Source organism: Lycorma delicatula, chromosome 6 (assembly GCF_047948215.1).
Source record: "Lycorma delicatula isolate Av1 chromosome 6, ASM4794821v1, whole genome shotgun sequence".
NCBI lineage: Eukaryota > Metazoa > Arthropoda > Insecta > Hemiptera > Fulgoridae > Lycorma > Lycorma delicatula.
Window position 1 is genome coordinate 81257971 of NC_134460.1, and position 23003 is coordinate 81280973.

The following is a 23003-nucleotide window of genomic DNA, read 5'->3' on the forward strand; positions in this document are numbered from 1 at the left end:
CTCCCTCCAACTATTAGTATTAACAACCGAGACAATTTTACGTGACGGATGTAAATACTTTTATAATATGAAAACCAGTTATGATTTTAATATTTTATTTTTTAATTTTACTGTTTTAAATTGAAAAAAAGAAAATTTATCTCTTGAGGATGGTCGAATGACTGAAAGTACTAGAGAAGATTAATATAAATTTTTTGGTAAGGTTGACTTTCATTTAACTTTTTCTATAATTAAAAAAGATGAATTCAACAATTTAATAATTTTGAAGCCTTTTTATTATATTATTAATAAAACACATATTCTAATTTTTAAAAAGAATGAATTTTAAGTTTCATACCCTTTTTCAAAATTGTTCATTTACTTTTCACCATAGTTTTTATATAGTTTTTTTGACATGATTACAGATTTTTGTGGATGATGATACTAACTTAAGATATTATGTCCCACTGTTCTAATTAGATCTTGAAACTGTTGTAAACTTCATACTTCTAATAAAATAATAAATAGATCAATTATAAACAATCAACCATATTACAAAATCAGATTTTTTTAAAATCACTTCTATGAAGAAAATAATAAGAACTTTTTGAATGGGAGTTTTTTTTTACTCTTCTGGCAAATATTTAGCCTTGCTGTTTTCAGAGTACTATGACTATTCCAAAAATTCTTGTATAATATAAGAATTTTTGGAATGCTTCTTTTTAAATGCTGTGCAGTTCTGATTATGAACACAGTTGTTGCAGCAGGCTAAAATTTAGTGTAGTTATAATTCAGTAACAAGTTTTTATTCCACTCTGCCTGATTATTGTTTTTGTGGTTAACTCCTTTATTAGTATTAAAAAAGTATAAGTCAAGTACATTTTAGGATTAACTGATTTAATTAAAATTTGCAACTCCTTGTAAATTTTAATTAGATTCGTTGTCTTTGTTTTAATTAAATCGTCGGCCATTGAGCTTCTGTCTTCTTCTTGGTCTTCTCCAGGCGGTGGTCAACGACAAATTGAAAATTCATTCTCATGTATGCTGTTTTATTGGAGTCTGCGAGTGGTGGGGCCACAGTGCTGCTATGCTAGGTAGGAGATCTGTGCAGTCAGCTATGTGGTGGGAGTGATGCTTGTGCAAGCGTATACGTATACTATACTCCCGCTGACATCTGAGTTGCTAGCATTGCATCTGCTGATATTAGGAAGCTAGGCATATATGTGGTAACAACTCCCCTCTCATCAAGGCGGGCACAAACGGATCCAGATCTGATGGATCTTGCTGTAGTTGAATTTTCAGTGAGTGGTGTGCAGGTTTGAGATAGAGATCTGTACCTTTAGCCAGGTGCCTTTTCGGTCGATTTCATGAACTTGACCGTTCGTTGAAGGACAATGTACGAGCCTTCCCATGGAGCCTCGAATCCTGCATATCGACCATCACAAGCAAGCAAGACCAGTGTGCTGCCTGGTGAACACTTTGTCGTCCACCTCAAATTTCGGTTGCTCTTCTCTATTGTCTATGAACTTCTTTTGACAGTAGACGTCATGGTGTGATGCTGTCTTCTCCTCTCTTTCCTCAATGGATTGAGGTGGTTCCTGTGCTTTTGGGTGCTGCCAGTCCCCAAGGTCTCTTTAACTGTTTAACCAATTAGCATTCGTTTGGTAGTGTGCCGGTCACGGCATTAGCATGATTTTTTAATGCGAAGACCACTTGTGGCACACTCTTATCCCAGGTTAGATGTTGGACATCCTGCTCGAGGGCAATTCTCAGTGTATTCTTCACCTCCTCATTACAATGCTCTGTGTGGGATTTGCCTGTGGATGGTATACAGGTCTAGTCCAGTGTGCAATGTGTCATTGGCGGCACAACTTCTTCCACTTTTGGCTTGTGAGTGCAGTCCTGTTATTTGTCAGGACGACCGCAGGTTAGACCCAGTGGCAAAACCCCTCCTTATATAACAGCGGAAAATTGTGTTCGTGTCAGCTCGAAGAATGGGCCTAGCCTCTACCCAGTGGAAAAACAGGTCAGTCTCTACCACCTCTAATAGCCCCCAGAGCACCGCAGTATTGAGTCATCTTTTGCTGGTGCAGCCAAGGTGATTTTACCTGAACAATTCCATGCTGGACCCGCTGGCCAGGGCGTTTGAAGCCTGGCGCTGGGGCAGGAAAGTAGCGTCTACACCCAGCGGCTCCTGCGGTGGGTAGGCCAGCAGCCTGCTGTTTCGGCAGGAATGTTGGCATCCATTGAGAAGTTCCACATTGAGCTGCCCAATGCAAAAGATAAAAGAAGAAGATGGAACTTCTTCTTTCTTCTCCCATCATCTTCTTCTGCTTCTTTCCAGGTGTGGTTTACAACAAATTGAATTTGCTCTGGTGTTCACTCTTTTATTGGAGCCTGCGAGTGGTTGGGCCGCAGCGTCACTGTAGTTGGAGAGCTGCGTGTCAGCTACTAGGTGGAAGTGACACTTGCACAGGCGTGTATGTATACTGTACTCACATTGACATCTGAGCTGCTAACATTGCATTCACTGATTTGAAACTCAGCATATTTGTGGCAACAAGTTATATAAGCTACTTCCATGAAATGTAGCTCATTAAGGTAGATAGAAGTGCCAGAGTGCTATTATTTCATAAATTAAATTCTGTATGTAAGTATCTACTTATAAATATTTTGTATGAATTGAAAGATTAATGGTCCCTGCAACATCACTTTGACTGTTCAATGTATGGTAAGTACTTAGGAATGTTGGTCATCTGATGTTTGGTCAGAATTTCTTAAATTAGTGTTTAGAAAGAAATTTTTCCTGATGGATGGAGCAAATATTATTTTTTCCTACATTGGTTCTTATTAACTTCTTCAGAAGACATTACATTGTGTTAGACAGTACTATGTATTTTGTCTTAACTTTGAAATAAACGTTTCAAAAATTACATCTTTTTGCGTGCATGATGTTCTTGATTATATTTATGATAAGATTTTGTTTACTAAGCACAGTATCATTAACCATTTTCAGTAATGATGCTCTTCAAAAGGCCTGTTTCAGTATCATTAGCCTACAGTCTGTTTAAATTCTATTTGTGATTTAATTTAAAGATGAACTGTCACAATGCATTTGTAAACATTCAGCCTATTCAGTTTTATAATTGTAGATTTCCTTAAAAATTGTTCAGAGACTCTTGCTTTGCTTTTTTAAGGTATAAATCTGAAATGTTATGGTAGTACTCCATGTTCTACTCATTTTTTCTCTGTCCATAAAGAAACAGCTGTATTGCGTGCCAGGACATCAAGACATTGAATACTTGAATGAGAGAACTGATGTGTTTTGTAAGTTAGTTTCAATGTGTTCTTTTAAAAGCTTTAAGGCAGTTTGTAGTGTACATTAAGTTGTTGCAATAGCTATAGTTCTCAATTGGCTCTTAATGGGTTTACTAATAATTGTAAATATTAGTGTCAGAATCAAGGGAAGGTGTTAATTTACAAATCTAATGAGTCTTTGATACAGTTATAAATATTTTTTAATTTAGGTATAAACTTAATACAAGAAAGCAGGGCTGGTATTTCATTGACACATTTTAATATTTTACATTATAATGTTGATTTTTTTTGTTGTATACATTCAATTTAGTTAAGTTTTGCGTGTGATCGTTCCCCACCTACCCCAACAATGCTGTACAAATTTGAAATTCTTTGTTTTTATAAAATAAGACTTCCTAATCTTTTTGGCAGAATGAGTATTTTCATACTTCATCGGAAGGTTGTAGCATAATTTACTACCAACATTTTACGTTCCCAGACAAAAACCATGTTCTTATGTAGTAAATTTAATTTTTAACTAAAATTTAACAATATCGCGAGAAAACTAACGTAAATCCATCTACCACGGCAGTAATTTTGAAATGCTGTTGATCACGGTTTGTCATGTAAATTTAATGTTGTAGTTCGTAAGCAAATCGTTGAATGACAAAAAGTTTTGCTAATAAATGCATTTGAGTTAAGTGATTATTATCAAAAGACAAATAAAATATTCAATAATTATTTTGTGCTATTATTGTGTCAGCATCGTGCTCACTGCTTGATTGATGAAAGATCAAGTTGCTCTATGCGGTATAAAGTATCCGCCATTTTGAAATTTGTGTTTAGGAGTTTTGCTACTTGCTGGTACGTTTTTATAATGCTTTGCTTTGATTAGTTTGTGGCGTAGTGTTCTCTGATGGTTATAAGTTGATATAATTCTGCGTTGCTGTTAAGATGGCTGAGTACCTCGCATCTATTTTTGGTACCGAAAAAGACAAGTGAGTTCTAGTTGTAAGATTTATTTTGTTGGTTAGTATTGAACTTGAAACGCGAAAATATTTATTCCTCGTGTCGTTATTTAAATTATTTATTTGCAGGGACCTCTGAATTCTTGTTTTATTGATTGCGGAATAGTTTTGGTATTACATTAACTTGAGTGTTAAGTTAATACTGCATCTTTACGTTAATATGATAATTCCGGTTGTTATCTTAGCTTTATTTTTGTTAGATTCAGCGTGTTATCTGATGCATCTATTTAATTGTAGTAGTGAGAAATATAGCAAGGTGTAATTGTTAAACAAAATTGTTAAAAAATTAGTTGACTAGACAAACCAAAAACTTACAAAAAAATGTCTTGTCAAATTATGTTTTATTGTTATAAACATGTTACATTTTTGTTGAAAAGAATTATATAAAAAGAAACAAAAAAACAGTAAATATATTATTTTTCTGTGTAATCAGTGCTAACATTGACCTTATTATCTGTGCATTTTTTGATTCTAAACAGCAGAAATAGTTATCAGTAGATTATGCATTATTATATAGAGTTGCCACCAAGTCCTTTTTCTTATAAATAAATAAACATTAACTGATGTATTAGTTTATTTAATACTTTTATACATAGAATATTCTTAAAATTACATCTGCATATGATCTCCATTTTTTACATTGTTTTATTAGTTGCCAGTTGCATTTAGACATTCTCCTCGTTGATGGATCAGTTGAAAAATAGTGTTTCTGACAGTTTTTGTTTCATCAATGTTGTTTATCCACATGTGGGAGATTTTTTCTTTGATTACATGCCACAAAGTTGAATTTTCACAGGTTGTTAAATTTGGACTTCAAGTGGTCACTAAATTTTGAAGCTCCTACCTGTCCACCTTCCTTCAAAATGTTTATTTAAAAAGGCCCAAACCAACAGCATAATGAGGTGGAGCTCCATCTTGCTGTAAAATGGTAGTTAGTTCCATTCCAATTAAATGAAACTTAGGAATAAAATAATTTTCAATTATGTTAAGGTTTGAAATGTTACTATTTCCTTCAACCAACTACTGTCCTTTCAGTGCATTTTAGATAGCCTGTGTGCCATTTCTGGAAAAAAAAATTGTAGCCACTTTATAGAATGAGTCTTGGTCTTATGGTAGTATGTACTACTTCTTAGGAAATTTTGCCTTTCTAAATTTTAGTGAATTATGTCTGATGTGTAACTTTACAGTGGGGGTTCTTTTTTAAATATTGAATAATGATGGCAGTTTCTGAAAAACATTAAATTTATTGTAAATTAATAAGTGTTTTTACCTCTTAAACATATTGTTTTGGTTTTTATTTTTTTATCTTTAATTAATTGGAGATTCTGAGCAGTTATTTGATCACCTTCAATCTTTTTCATACATTAATATACTATGTTAAATATGGTATATTTTCTCAAGACAGATTAGCATCTGAACAGGTCATCATAACTCACAAAATTTATTGCTAATTGACTAGACTGCTGATAACTTGAACCTTGGACATGTCAAATACTGCCCAACCTGCTTTCTGATAGATCTTTTGTTTTTCTGATTCTAAGCATTTCTACTATGGTATATTAATGTGTATGAACCGAACTGAAATTGATCAATTAATTATTCAAAATTACCAATTAGTTTTATATTTTATGATGTGGCTCAGTACATCTTTCGTTACTAAATACTGTTGTTTAACATCAAACTTTTAATGGTAATGTTTAAACTGGAATGTTTTATTTTTCCAGTAGTGCTTTATATCTTTCCGTCTCTAAAAGAGTTAGAGAAGCTTAAAAGAGCTGCTTCTGACTACTGTTTAATCTTTTAGTGATATTCAGATTTTATCTTCATGTACTCTGTTGGCTCAATATACTCACTCTTCTGCATTAAGTTTAATTTTTTTCACATGTTTAATGATTTTAATTTAGTACCTTTATTTTTCTCCTCATACTAAGATGAGCATTTATAAAGACAGACCATTATGAATTGAATAATTAATGAATTTTATACTAAGACAGACCACTTATTTCTGTGTGTATTATTATTTAGTCACTAAACTCTGTTAGTCTGCTTGTTATAGTCCTGTTTGTTTATTTAAATTATTTAATCACTGCTTTAGTGTATTTTTTTTAGTGATGAGAGCGTTCGATGTTTACAGGCAGAGAAGATCAAACATATCCTAGTTAGCTAGTTTAGATTGATATAATCCAGTAAGTTTAAAATTAAAAATTTTAAAACTTTCACAATTTTTAATGCATTATGCTGTTGCTAGTCTATTATGTGTTAAATTATAGTGGAAAATTCTCAATTTTCCACTTTTTGTGAAAGTTAATTTGACATGATGAGTGTATAACTTTGTTAACTGGATATAAAAATTCAAGAACCTAGGCTATATTGAATTATTAAAAAAAATCTGATTACTAAAAGATTGAAACATTTCACTTTCAAAGTAATGCATTTGTTCTATTAATTTGAAATTGTTAATAATGTTAAAGGTTTTATTTAAAATTGTTGATTAATGTACAGTAAATGTTTGTTTGCATGTGATTGTTATACAGGGACTAGAGGTAATGAATATATCTATTGTCTACTAACTTGATTTGGTTTACATGATCAGTCTAAAAAGAAAAATTCAAAGCATATCATGTGTGTATTTCCCCCCATATATTGTGGTTTTGTTTAAAAAGATTCTTATGGGTCACTTATTTAAGGGTTTGTTTAATTTAATTATCAACTGTTATGTTATCCAGACTTATTTCAGGCAACCTGTGTTTAGTGCTGTGATGGCAAGTCATTTATTTTAACCAACATTTTCTGTGGTTCATTTATAAATATGTAAGTAATTTATCAGATTTTAACATTATAAAATAATTAATCAAATGCACTATCTTTGAGTCAAATAAAAGAAATTAATAAGTAAATGAATTAATTGTACTTAACATATAAATGAAAGTGGACTTAGGCTTCCTATTTATAATATTATTTAATTATTTAAAATATATTTTTTTTTGTCTTAAGTCATTTGACTGGTTTGATGTAGCTCTCCAAGAATCCCTGTCTAGTGCTAGTCTTTTCATTTTAGTATACCCCCTACAATCCTACATCCCTAACAATTTGTTTTACATATTCCAAACGTGGCCTGCCTGCACAATTTTTTCCTTCTACCTGTCCTTCCAATATTAAAGCCACTATTCCAGGATGCCTTAGTATGTGGCTTATAAGTCTGTCTCTTCTTTTAACTATATTTTTCCAAATGCTTCTTTCTTCATCTATTTGCCGCAATACCTCTTCATTTGTCACTTTATCCACCCATCTGATTTTTAACATTCTCCTATAGCACCGCATTTCAAAAGCTTCTAATCTTTTCTTCTCAGATACTCCGATTGTCCAAGCTTCACTTCCATATAAAGCGACACTCCAAACATATACTTTCAAAAATTTTTTCCTGACATTTAAATTAATTTTTGATATAAACAAATTATATTTCTGACTGAAGGCTCGTTTCGCTTGTGCTATTCGGCATTTTATATCGCTCCTGCTTCGTCCATCTTTAGTAATTCTACTTCCCAAATAACAAAATTCTTCTACCTCCATAATCTTTTCTCCTCCTATTTTCACATTCATTGGTCCATCTTTGTTATTTCTAATACATTTCATTACTTTTGTTTTGTACTTGTTTGGTTTCATGCGATAGTTCTTGCGTAGGACTTCATCTATGCCATTCATTGTTTCTTCTAAATCCTTTTTACTGTCGGCTAGAATTACTATATCATCAGCAAATCGTAGCATCTTTTATCTTTTCACCTTGTACTGTTACTCCGAATCTAAATTCTTCTTTAACATCATTAACTGTTAGTTCCATGTAAAGATTAAAAAGTAACGGGGGTAGGGAACATCCTTGTCGGACTCCCTTTCTTATTACGGCTTCTTTCTTATGTTTTTCAATTATTACTGTTGCTGTTTGGTTCCTGTACATGTTAGCAATTTTTCTTCTATCTCTGTATTTGAACCCTAATTCTTTTAAAAATGCTGAACATTTTGTTCCAGTCTACGTTATCGAATGCCTTTTCTAGGTCTATAAACGCCAAGTATGTTGGTTTGTTTTTCTTTAATTTTCCTTCTACTATTAATCTGTGGCCTAAAATTGCTTCCCTTGCCCCTATACTTTTCCTGAAACCAAATTGGTCTTCTCCTAACACTTCTTCCACTCTCTTCTCAATTCTTCTGTATAGAATTCTAGTTCAGATTTTTGATGCATGACTAGTTAAACTAATTGTTCTGTATTCTTCACATTTATCTGCCCCTGCTTTCTTTGGTATCATGACTATAACACTTTTTTTGAAGTCTGATGGAAATTCCCCATTTTCATAAATATTACACACCAGTTTGTATAATCTATCAATCGCTTCCTCACCTGCACTGCGCAGTAATTCTACAGGTATTCCGTCTATTCAAGGAGCCTTTCTGCCATTTAAATCTTTTAATGCTCTCTTAAATTCAGATCTCAGTATTGTTTCTCCCATTTCATGCTCCTCAACTTCCTCTTCTTCCTCTATAACACCATTTTCTAATTCATTTCCTCCGTATAACTCTTCAATATATTCCACCCATCTATCGAATTTACCTTTGTATTATATATTGATGAACCATCTTTGTTTAACACATTATTAGATTTTATTTATGTACCCCAAAATTTTCCTTAACTTCCTGTATGCTCCGTTTATTTTACCAATGTTCATTTCTCTTTCCACTTCTGAACACTTTTCTTTAATCCACTCTTCTTTCGCTAGTTTGCACTTCCTGTTTATAGCATTTCTTAATTGTCGATAGTTCCTTTTACTTTCTTCATCACTAGCATTCTTATATTTTCTACGTTCATCCATCAGCTGCAATATATTGTCTGAAACCCAAGGTTTTCTACCACATCTCTTTGTTCCCCCTAAGTTCGCTTCTGCTGATTTAATAATTTCCTTTTTAACATTCTTCCACATTTTCTACCTTATCTTTTTTACTCAGACCTCTTGTGATGTCCTCCTCAAAAATCTTCTTTACCTCCTCTTCCTCATGCTTCTCTAAATTCCACTGATTCATCTGACACTTTTTCTTCAGGTTTTTTAACCCCAATCTACATTTCATTATCACCAAATTATGGTCGCTATCAATGTCTGCTCCAGGGTATGTTTTGCAGTCAACAAGTTGATTCCTAAATCTTTGCTTAACCATGATATAATCTATCTGATACCTTGCAGTATCGCCTGGCTTTTTCCAAGTGTATATTCTTCTATTTTGATTTTTAAATTGGGTATTGGCAATTACTAAATTATACTTTGTGCAAAAAAGTCTGGGAATGATTACTTTATTACCCCCTACTCTACCCCCTACTTTATTAAGTCTGTCCCCTCTTTCATTCCTTTTGCCCAGCCCGTATTCACCTACTGTATTTCCTTCCTTGCCTTTTCCAATGCTTGCATTCCAATCTCCCAACTATTATTAAATTTTCATCTCCTTTTACGTGTTTAATTGCTTCATCAATCTCTTTGTATACACACTTTACCTCATCATCATCATGGGTGCTTGTAGGCATAGACTATGCTATGCGTTTTGAAATATTCTACTCTCTTCCCTATCTTCTTGTTCATTATTAAACCTACTCCTGCTGCCCATTATTTGATGCTGAGTTTATTATTCTAAAATCACCTGACCAAAAGTCGCCTTCCTCTTCCCACCAAACCTCACTAATTTCTACTACATCCACATTTATCCTATCCATTTCTCTTTTTAAATTTTCCAGCCTACCAACCTTTTTTAAACTTCTAACATTCCACGCTCCGACTCGTAGAATGTTATTTTTTAATTTTCTGGTGACCCCCTCCTTAGTAGTCCCCACCCGGAGATCCGAACGGGGGACTAGTTTACCTCCGGAATATTTTACCAAGGAAGGCATATTTTAATATTTTACCAATGAAAATGCTGAGAGCCACATTTTCTTGGAAAAAAAGCAGCTCTGTAGTTTTCCATTGCTTTCAGCTGCGCAGTACTCATAGGACTGAGTGATGTTGATATGGCCGTTAGTCATAACGGCGTAAGTCATAAGGGGCGTAAGTCATCCTGACTCACGCCCCTAACAACTACTGAAAGAGCTGCTGCCCTCTTTCAGGAATCATTCCTTAGTCTGGCTCTCAACAGATACCTCTCCGATATGGTTGCACCTTCGGTCCAGCTACTCTGTATCACTGGGTACTCAAGCCCCCTCACCAACGGCAAGGTCTCCTGATTCATAGAGGAGGTTATAATATATAGGTTATGAAAAATTTTATTTAAAGCACATATACACACATTTGAAAGGGAGGAAAATTCTTCTATTCAATTTTTACCACAAAAATTTGATTAACGAAAACTCTGCATTTTATCCAGTAACTTTTGAACAAAACTAACTTGGCATTTTAATCAAACTGTATGTTGAGTTGTGGTGTTTATGTATAGTCATTACATAATGTTTCTGTATGCTTTGTGTAACTTATATTTCCTATACATCTGGTAGTACGTTTAGATTGTTCCACGGTTAAATTCTTGATCATTTTATTTCTTAGGCAGTGCCTTATCATTGTAACCATGTATCTTATTATTACAGTTATCTTCATACTATTATGTGATATTTATATAGCCAGTTCACTTCATTATCATTCTGTGGAAGAAGGAAACTTGATCATCATTTGGATTTCTTTGCTAAGATTTTTATTTTAAAGGTGTTATTTTAAATGTGCCTATCTGCTTACCTGATTTGCACGTTTACCTGCATCATTATGAGCATTTTTCTTTTTCATGAGTTTTTGCTAGTACTTATTCATTAGTTTTCATGTTAGTCCATCTGGTTCTTGTTACCCCTATTTAGCCACATCTTAAGATTATAATTTGTCACAACCTGGCATTCCATTAGTCCATGACCCATCCCATACATCAGCACACAAACAATTTGAAGCTTTTTTCCTTTTTTATTATGTTTAAGCATTAGTCGATTCCTTTTGTTTGGGAATGGTTGTTTATTAAAAGCTATTTCTTTTGTAATGTTTGAGGTATTGTTAACCTTTGTTATTATATTTCCACTACATTAAGGTTTACTTCTAATTATGGTTTTAACTTTTCTATTCCGCCTAAAAATCACCAATATTTTAAGTTTTCTTATTATTCATCTTTAGTTCTTCAAATTCTTCAACGGTTTTTGAAAGCAACTTTGTTGAAAGCTTTTTCAGAGTAATGAATTTATTACACGTCCCTTAACTTAACATTCTTTAATTACTGTAAGCATGTTGCATTTTTTCTTCTACAACAATTGTGGAATTATAATTTCTCATACAATACTCCACATTGTTTTGGTTCATCATGTAAAAACTAAATTTGATAAGATTTTTTGTTAATGTGCAGAAGAAAGTAGTAGATATATGATAAGAATAAGCAAATATGGAACTAGTAAACAATCTTTTAAAATTTTACAATCTGTCATTAATTTATTTAACAATAATTAATTGCATGCTGTCTGATTTTAAAGACCTTAAGTTTTAAATTGCAGCACGCATCCCATTAAATAGGTTTGCAGAAGCTCCTATGTTATCTTGTGTAAGATCATTTTTCATTGAAAAATTGCTAGGATATTAAGGTGATAATGTAATAAAAAAGAGTATTTCACCCCTTAGATGTATTCCTTCCTTGTCAATAGGAGATCTTTAAACAATTACAGCTTTATATTATACATTATATGCAGTACAAGTGAATTTAAAATACATGCTTATATTTTCAAAATATAAGATTAATTCTGTTGCTAAAAAAAATAAAATAAATGAATATAACAAAGAATACTTATATAAACATTTTGGTTCATCCATTTGAAGTGTCCCAAAAAAACATTAGCTGGTGGTTTTACCAATTAAAAAAATTGAAACTTATCCACTTGTTTCCTATATGACTCAGGACCTTAAAACTATTTTTTTTAATTTTCTATTTAAGTAGTTTACCTGTGGCTGCCATTTTTGTTATGGTGCACACACCAATTTTTGTGATTGTAAGGGCTTACTACCTCTTACTTACCTAAAACACTATTGGTCCTGGAAGGAAGAAACTAAAAGCAATTTATTCACGTTTTCTCAAGGTAAAAGATTGGTCCAATGGTTTATTTACCTATCTCTCTTCTTTCTATGAGAAAATTACCAATAAAGTTTAACATGAAAAATTGTGAAATTTAACTTTTGTTAATTTTTTTCAAGAGGCAGGGATGGCATACACAGTTCGAATTTTTATATGTAGGTGTATGTTAGTAGTTGTACCATAAATAATATTAATGTTGATATACTTACCCCTAAATTTTTATGGATTTTCAAAAACTAATTTTTTTAAATATTCAAATTTTGGCTTCTAATAACTGATGGGCTGGTGATAAAAATCAAATTTGCGCACTTACAGTGTATTTGTAGATGTTTATGGCAAATAAAAACGTTTCTTGTGTGTTGTACTAATAAAAAAGTTATAACCTCTCAAAAATGATGTAAAACCTGTTAAAAGTGATACAATTTTGACTCACTAAATAGTGCTCCAATGGGGTTTCTTGTCTTCTTTGCACTTTACAATTTTTATGTTTAGCCCCTATGTTGTTGAAGTTGACGTTTTCAATATTTTTAAAATAGTTTTTTAAATTATTAATGATAGGTCATAAGTTAATAATTTAACCAATACCAGTAACCTAATACAATTTTGATTTGAAAATACTTGTAAAACTTACCCAAACAGAGATTTCAATGAGTAACCTACATTTTTTTTCAAGAATTAATTTTTATATTTATTTTTGTAAACACTATCGAAGAAAAAAATAAATTGTAGCAAAATTGTAATTATTTGTCAATGAAGTAGCCTGTTTTTGTAGCAGTGAAAGTTTATTATTTAGTGTGGTTAACCAACAGCTGTGATATCTGTTCTGATAGTTCTCTTGAAATTGTGTGAGAACGACCCATCACTGTAGGTAGTTAAAGTGATGTGTACTTTCTCAGGACTTTGCAGATCGGTACCCACACTTTGTGTTGTTGAGACTTTTGAAATGATGTACGTGGTCCAGCTGGGTGGACAGATGTACCTGTACATCGTCATTCTCGAGGCTTCAAAAAAATACTTTTGAAACAGTTAACGCAAAGAGACTTTCCAGGAACTAAAATTAAATTTGGTAAAATGTGTTCTTTAAGACCTTGTGTTAATGTTATTTGTTTTAAGTTTTTCTTAACAGTTTTTTATGAGTTTTCAAAGGGTCAAAACAGAACTGTCCATACAGGTGACTGAATTTTGACGAAAACTTTTTTCATGGCGTTTACAAACACTAGTGACATCTGAATTAACATTTAAAAATATAAGTTGTTGGTTTTCATCACTAAATTGACAAATTTTAATGAGTTTTTTAGGCACTGTACCATACACTGTTTTATGATATTCTTCATTCACATAAATTCCTATCAAACATTGTTCTTCCATTGTTTTATGTGAAATTACTTGAAAATAATGTAAAAATTTAACTGATTTTAAACTTTGCAAATATAATATTATTAATTAAGACTTATTTATTTAAAAAAACATTTCCAAACACAGGATGAAATTTAAGACACTGTAAAGATGTGATCACTGACTAATATCAGACTGACTAGTCTGTAACTGCAAAGCTAATTGATGCAACAAGCATAAATGAGCATTATTGAAATGTCGACGGAATGCCCTTGGTTAACAGCGTTGCAGTAGATTTTAGAGCAAAGGTGGACTGTATGAGTTCATAGGTGATGAATGAAGACAACACCTTGTTGATTACCAAAGGATTATTTAATTGTATGCTGTCTTGGTTTAAAAAAATTTTGAAACATAACGCAACTTATAACTTAATGTTAAAGATAGCAAACATAAACTAAATAAAACTTAAAGTAATGTTCATCCGGACAAGAATTGAGAGAGTCCATCTTCTGGACACGACTGCCTTGGGTTAGGTATGAGTGCAGACTGGTATAAGATTCTACGTACAGTGCTCGAGGAAGCAGCTTGTGACATAGAGTGGGGCGTGTTGGTCTGGCAACCAAGTTTGCTGTGGGCACCCTAGCCTTCGCTAAGTTTCAGCACCCGACGGCAAGAGGGGGTGAAAATGTAACAAGCATGTTGCAACATGAATTTTCCCGACGACTGGAAATGACTTCAAGTGCATGTTATAACTTGAACACTGTAGTTGAATGGTTTGAACGAGTCTATTTCAACTATAATAATAAGTATAAAAATATTAAAGTGCCAAGAAGACAAGAAACCCTCTTTGAGCACTTACTTAGTGAGTCAAAATGGTATCGTTTTTAACAGGTTTTTCATGATTTTTGAGAGTTTATAACTTTTTTATTAGTACAATACACAAAAAAACTTTTATATTTGCCATAAACATCTACAAAAACACTGTAAATTATGCAAATTTGAGATTTTTATCACCAGCCCATCGTTACTGGTTTTGTCCCCAGCCCGAGTTACTTGAAGCCAAAATCTTAATTTAAAAAAAAAATAGTTTTCAAAAATTCATAAAAATTTAAGGGTCACCATTAATATTATTTAAGGTAAAACTACTAACATGTAGCTATATATAAAAAAGTAATCCAAACTGTGTTTGCCATTCCTGCCTCTGGAAAAAAATTACCAAAAGTGAAATTACACCATTTTTTATGTAAACTTTATTGGTAATTTTCTTATAAAAAGAAGAGAGATAGGTAAATAAACCACTAGACCAATCTTTTAACTTGGGAAAGTATGAATAAATTTCATTTTGTTTCTTACTTTAGTGTTTTAGTTATGATTTTTTCTGTAAATCCTTACAGTAAAAAAAGTAGGTGTTCGTACTGTAACAAAAATGAATCCCACAAGGAAACTGCTTAAAAAAAAAAGATTCAAGATGCTGAGATATATAGGAAAAAAGTGGATAAGTTTTCATTTTTTTGAATTGGTCAAGCAACTACCCTTGAGCCACTCCAGTTGGATTGACCCATTTGTAACTTTACCGATTGCTTGATCTATTACATGATACAAATTTAGGGCATATAAAAGAATTGCATGAGATCAATTGCAAATTCATGTCAAAAACTAATTATCAAATAACATCAGAAATTACATAGAAATATATATATATTTTTTTTTTTTTGTTGAGGTTTTTAGGGGCATCGACCCTAAATATATATTAGTAAAAAAATAGAAATAACAAAAATTACCAAGAAACAGCTTATTGCTTTAAATATTTTCTGACCCTTTTTATGTACTTTTGTTATTATTATATTGTATATTATTATAATATCATCTACAATACTGCTGAGTGATAGTTTCCCATAAAGTGTCAAATAGATATATGGAAACAGTTTTTCAGCAATTTGGAAAGTGAGTTGTTTTTATTATTGTACAGAAGAGTTTTGTTGTTTCATTCTGGATACATAAAACTGCTCTTTTTTATTGTGTGAAGAATTAAAATGTGTGTTTGCCTTCTGTTCACAATTCTATCTTTTTAAAATATGTTTTTTAAGTAGGTCTGGTTGCATTAATTTTAAATGATAATTTAATGCTTAAATTTTTTCACATGGGTATGGTTCTATATGCATCTCACAATGATTAAGTTATTCAGTAGACCAGTTTATCTGTGTTTATTCAGGAAGTTTAAGAAGTTTTTCTTTATAAATAGATATTTCTGATTATGTCAACACTGTATTTAAGATTTATTGTGAAGTGGTTAGATAATTGTAATTGTGTTAATAGTTTATTTTAGATTGATAATATTATGTAGGCTATTTCTTCTTCTTTGGTTAGCAACCTGGAGGTTAGTTTGCAGAAGTTCTCCATAGTTCTCAATCTAGTTTTTTAAGTTGTTTATACAACTGACCACCAAAATCTTAAATCATTTGATCAGTATATTCCAGCCTGTCTTCCTCTACAATTATTATCCTCCATAAAACCTTGCTTGATATTTATTAACAAGCAGTTGTGCCTAAACACATGTCCAATCCAGTTATTTTTTCTTTTCCCCATGTGATCCATCAAACATTGTGGTGGTTCAGTATTTCTCAAAACCTCTTCATTGCTTACTTTCTCTGTTTGTGTTATTTATATTTTTTTATTTAAAACTTAGAAAAAAGTTATTTGTTTATAAAAACTGAATTAAAATTGTATTCGTACTATTGCTTTGCTTTGTTTCATTGCAGTGCATATATAGTGTGTTCTGTGCATTTTGAGTTAATTAATAGAAACTTGATAAAGCTTTTTTTATAAGCTTATAATTTATATTTATCAATTTTTCAGAGTTAACTGTTCATTTTATTTTAAAATTGGTGCTTGTCGACATGGTGATAGATGTTCAAGAATTCATAACAAGCCTACATTCAGTCAGGTAATGGCAACAAAATTATTTATAGTAATGATAATTTGTAGTATACATGATAGAGTGAGTAAAGTAAAAGGTAGGTATAAAGGAAACCCACCAGGCTGGTTTAGTGGTTAAACTTGTCATTGCAAATCAGCTGATTTTGAGATCAAAGGTTCAAATCCTAGTAAAGGTAGTTACATGGATTATACTTTTATACACAGTTATACTTTTATATGGATTTGAATAGTAGATTGCAGATATCAGTATTCTTTGGTGGTTTGGTTTCAATTAACTACACATCTCAGGAATGGTTGACCTGAGACTGTATAAGACTGCACTTCATTTATATTCATACATATCCTCACTCATCCTCTGAAGTAATACCTTATGGTGATTATGTAGGCAAAACAGAAAAAGAGAGGTGTAAAGGAAGAGGTAAACACTTGAAAAATGGGAGAACATTGGTTACATTGTTGTTTATAGAATATCAATATATTATACAATATCATTTAAAAATAAATATCGTGGAATGGTTTTTCACTTATTTATAAAAGTACACATAAAAAATTAAACCTATTATTTTTAAATTTGATTGCTCTTAAGATAATTTCATGAACTTTTTTAAAGTTTTTTTTAGATAAATCTAAGAAGGACGTATTTTTAGACTTCTGATCTTTTAATATATAACTAATATATCATAAAAATACAGAGTGATTCAAAGAAACGGGAAATTTTGAAAGTTGTGTTGGTAGCCGTGGGCGATTGGTACCACTTGATAAGTGGCACCAGCATCTCTAACCTAACCTGCCATTTAGTTGTCATCAATTCTTGGAGTGGTGCGCAACGTGCATTTGCTATCAAAGCGTTTTACAAAAACAATGACAGTGTGGAGGGAGCGCGTAGAAAATATTCCCGTCATTTTAATCTGGAACGGCACGACCGTGTTCCATCAGCACATGCAATTAAAACATGGATATCTAATTTTGAGGAAACTGGTTCGGAAATTAAAAAGAAACCTCCAGGCCGTGAGCGAACCGTCCGTACACCACAGAATGTTCAAGCTTTACAAGATGCTGTCACACGAAGCCCACATCGGTCAATCCGTCGTCTCACACATCTTTACAATTGCGTAGTTCAAGTGTTTGAAGAATGTTAGTGAAGGACTTGCAATACCATCCATACAAGTTGCAGATCGTCCAGGAACTGAAACCGGACGATGCAGTTGTGTGAGCACAATTCTGTAATGTAATGCTTCAGAAGATAAATGATAACGAAGAGTTTGTTCTCGAACTGTGGATGTCAGACGAAGCGCATTTCCACCTCAGTGGATTTGTTAACAAGCAAAATTTCAGATACTGGGCACAAGAAAATCCTACGCAGCTACACCAGCATCCGTTGCACAGCCAGAAACTGACCGTGTGGTGTGCTATGTCATCTTACGGTGTTATAGGGCCTTATTTTTTTAGGATGTCAACGGTCTTGCGATTACAGTGACGTCGGCTCGTTACGTAGCCGTGCTTGAAACCTTTGTTGTAGAGTAACAAAAGAGATTTCCACCAATTCTTAACACAGCCTGGTTTCAACAAGACGGAGCAACGTCACATACTGCACGAATATCGATGGCAGCTGTACGCCGATTGTTTGGACAACGTGTCATTTCACGAAATGGTGACATTAGATGGCCTCCCAGATCGCCTGATCTCTCAGCTTGCGATTACTTTTTGTGGGGTCACCTTAAAAGCAAAGTGTTTCACAGTAGACCTGCTACAACGGAAGAACTGAACGCAAAGATCCGAGAAGCAATTGCGGAAATTCCAATTGAGATGTTACGTCAAACCATGAACAATTTAATGAAGAGACTTCGTGAGTGTTTACATAGAAGAGGAGGTCACCTGCAAGATGTCATCTTTAAAAAATAAACTAAAATCTATGTATCCTAAAATGGCAACATTTGTACAATTACATGAAATAAAATTCATTTTCTAAAAAAATTTTCATTAACGTTATTTAATTTTTTAAATTTCCTGTTTCTTTGAATCATCCTGTATATAACTGGATAGTTATAAAATTTTAAAAATAATTTGTAATGGTGTTTTAAATGGATCTGTTGAATTCCAAATCTCTGAATTTCACAATTTTCATGTTTTATATAGGTATAGTATGTTCATCATGTTGTGATATTGTGCCTGTTGGCTGGTCCGTGGCACCACTGTTTTCTCCCATCTATTTCTGTCCCATGCTTTTCTTTTATGGTTTGTTGATCTATGGTTTGAATGCTCTAAAAATGGAATGTGGTTGTATTACGGTTGCTCTTCTCTAACATATTCTCCAAATAATAATTAAAATATTTTTGCTCAGAACTGCATAAGAAGACACTTAAAAAATTTCTTAAAAAATGAAGTACAATAAAAAATAAGTTACTGTCATTAGATTCAAAAATTTGTTTGTTTGGTACCTGTGTTGTCACAGTCTGTTTACTCTATTCATTTTTCTTAAAGTGATGACTGTTTTTCACTTTTCTGTAAATAAACTCTTTATTTTACTGTCATTGTTATTCATTTGGATGCTCTTTCCTTATTTCTTTCAATTTCCCCTTTATAATAATAATTTTAAATTATTTAATGCATCAATAATTTAAAAGAACGTACTACAGTATTTTAGAATAAGTTTTGAACATTATAAATAAATATACTTTGCAATAGTATTATTTCTGGGTACTGTTATCATAAATTAATTATAAAAATTAAAAGAGTTATTTTTATGAAAAATTGTGTATAAAATTTTACAAAGTGGCTAAAAATTGTAAAAAGGCTATATGAACTTAAATCCACCACTTAATACGTATTGTTTTTTGGTTTGTGTACAATAGTTTTAGTTTGTAGTTTGTAAAAATCAGCTGCTGTGTGGGTGTTACTGTATTTTAAAAATAAGTCTGCTTCTGCTGGTACTATAATATTTTTTTTTAGATTTAAGTAACTGATGATTATCTTTTGTTTACTTTTAGTTGTTAATCTATTTAAAAATTTTTTTTCACTTTATAGACTGTGTTACTCCAGAATTTGTATGTAAATCCTCAGAATTCTGCGAAGTCAGCTGATGGATCACACTGTATGTATTCAATAATTTTTATAAGTCTTTGTTTATTTTATCTAAAGTAATTTTTTTCAACCTGTAGGTTGCAATTCCACCAGGGGTCGTGGTGATGTAAAAGCGGGTTACAAAATTAGCCTACAATTTTACACTTAAACAAAAAATGAAATCATATTTAATGAGAAAAAAATCACATGTTTATATACATTTTATACATGTAAAGAAAGAAATGTGAAGTACACATGTAAAGAAAATATATTACTGAGATGGTTGTGTTAAGTTTTTTTATTTAATTTAAAAGTTTCTCCTTTTCACAGAAGTAAGACCCAGCAAAAGAGATTAATGTTTTCAATGCTTCTGTGACTAAATTTCCACATTCATTCGATGAACCTGCCAAAACTTATCTTAATTTTCAGATTTGAATTGTAGTTTTAGTGTTTTTATTGGCAGATATTTTGATGAGCTGGTCGTGAATCTCTACGGGTATCTTACCAGCTGCCACATTTTCCCCAAATGGATTCAGTACCCATCTCTTCAAGAAGTCATTTTTATCTTCCAGAAAATACTTCGCCAATTGAATTTTTAGCTCAAGCAAATGTATCTTTATGCCATCTGTACTGTAGTGAATATTAGTATGTTCTTCATTCATATTTTTCTCAACATAATCAGAATTGTGTGGAAACATCAGAATTTTTGGTTTGAAGGTGAATTATACAGATATCAAGATTTTAATGAAAACATGAACTTTGTCATTAATAAAATATTTTATCACGTCCTTGTAAATACATATTCAAGTTGTTTAAGATTTGAAAATACATCAGCTAAGTAATCCAACAGCAACATATACTCATCATTCTGTAAAAACATTGAAAATGGCATCTGTTTATCCTGAAAAAAAAATTATTAATTTGTCTCTCAATTCAAGTTAATTCTTTCCTCTGCAATAACCTGATTTCTATATAGAAAACAAGAGATTTTTTATTTTCGCTCATTTCATTGCATAGTTTAGCAAACTGCCTATTCTGTAATGGTCAACTTAATATAAAATTAGCCATTTTTACAACTTCACCAAGAATTTATTTGAGAGTTTCTGATGTACTTTTTGTGGCAAGAGCATGTCTGTGAAGGAAGCAGTGTGGCCACTCCGCCCTTGTTATAAGATGATCATTTAATTTTTTCAGAAATCCACTGTTCTTTCATGTTATCATCTTTGCACCATCATTACAAACCGTGGAGATTTGACTCAATAAATTTTAATTATGATCTCATCATATATAATAAAAAATAAATAAAATATTGTTTTTCAGCAAATGTTTTATCGATTTCTATCGAAGATAAACCCAGACACAGTAATGTACACAGATTTGTACATGGTTGAAACACAATGATAATGTTGGATGTGATTTTGTTGTAAATGACTATATATATATGTTTGGTGTACCTGGTACAATGCTGAATTGTATGCCATCAATAAGGCTTTGAATATCATTAATCCAAAATACTGTCACATTCACATTTATAGCAATTTGTGTAGTGTACTTCAAGCTTTAGAAGATTTGCATTCTAAACATCCTGTCATCACTGAAATTCATAATGCAGTAGTTGAGTTGAACCATCACAACACACAAGTGGGTTTCTGCTGGATCTGTAGCCACATCTGGGTTATGAACATGCGAATTTCACTGCTAAAGGCGCATGTAGTCAACCATATTTCACCACTCATCTTACTACTACCGATTTTATTAATTCTATTAAATACACTCTTTGAGGCAGGTGGGATAGTGACTGGACTATTAAGATAGATAATAAACTCAGACACATCAAGGGTACTGTGCTGTCATGGAGCTCTTCAATCTGGAATAACTGTCAAGAGGAGATTATAAGAGGAGAAATAACTGTCTGACTCATATGCACATTTAATGAGTTAGACTGATGTATCCGTTTTGTTTTCATTGCAACTGCCAACTAACGTTATACACTTACTTGGACAGTGCATGTGCTATGCAACATTGCATCATAAATTTAATTTAGGAGTTAACATCCAAGATAATTTACAAAAGAATATGATGATAATATCGAATATCTTGTTACTTCTTAAGGCCATGCATCTGTATTCAACATATTTAATATGTTATCAACATATTTAAATATGTTTATTTTAAATGCTTATTTAAAAATGTTTTCTTTTGTAATATTGCATTATATTTTTTCTGTGCAATGATAATGCAAAAGTGTTTTTCACCCTTCAAAAAATAAAAATAAAAAAGTGCATGCTGCAATATGATTTGTTTGATCTATTTTTTAATTTTTAGTAGCTTCATAAAAAACATTTTCCTGGTGCATGACCAGGTATTGATTTGCAAGACAACAAATTTCCTTCAGTCGATCTGTCCCTATCACATTCACATCTCACAATAAGAACTGAGAAATGTTTCCCACATCTGTTGATTCATCAAATTGAATACTAAAAAATTCACTTGAACTCTTTCTGAGTTATTGATTGCGAACATCAGCAGCCATGTCATCGATTCACCTTGATAATGTGTCTGTTGAAATAGAAATTTTTTCAAATCTTTTTTCTTCCTTGCCTATTAAAACACTGACTATATCAGTCGGAGCTGGCAGTATGAGTTTTTCCGTGATTGTATTGTATGGGGTTTGGACACCTTAGCTACTCTTAATGCTATGATAAGATGCTTCAAGTGTACTTTTACCAGTGACTTGATTTACAAATAGAAGTTTATTTATTTCACAAAGTATGCAATTTTCTTTCAAAAAATTCCAAGGGTTTGCTTTTATGATCGGGATGTTTAGTTTTAAATTGTTGAATTGATTTTGATGACTTCATGCTTTCATCAGAGAGGAATTAAAACCACAACACACTGTTGTTTTCTATCCGGTGAGGTAAAATCATAATTTAAGTAATTGTTATTTTACCTTGTCTTTTTACCAATTGATTCACTGATTGCAGATGGCTCTCTTGATTTTTTCATGAATTAATCCATTTTACATAAGAATCTAATTGAAAAAAATAAAAATAAAAACAGTTACACCATTTGGCACACACTAAAAAACTGAAACCTCAATAATTATTATTTTCAATGACACTACACACTAGATGCATGCTTCAAATTTGAAACTAAACTGACTTTGCACATAAAAACTTGGGATTCAACACATAAAAACTTGGAGAATATTATTTAATATCTATTTTTTTATATAATAAGTTAACTGGAAAT

General features: G+C 32.0%; 1 protein-coding gene across 2 annotated transcripts in view; it reads left to right on the forward strand.

Moving 5' to 3' along the window:
- The first annotated feature begins 4086 nt into the window (after positions 1-4086).
- The window catches only part of U2af38 (U2 small nuclear riboprotein auxiliary factor 38), a 37916-nt gene continuing 18999 nt past the window's right edge, over positions 4087-23003 (forward strand). For both annotated transcript variants that reach the window (XM_075367949.1, XM_075367948.1), the window contains exons 1-3: positions 4087-4274; positions 16611-16698; positions 19716-19782. In XM_075367949.1, coding sequence (XP_075224064.1) covers positions 4231-4274; positions 16611-16698; positions 19716-19782 — 199 coding nt within the window. In that variant the 5' untranslated portion in view covers positions 4087-4230. The remainder of the gene's footprint in view (positions 4275-16610; positions 16699-19715; positions 19783-23003) is intronic.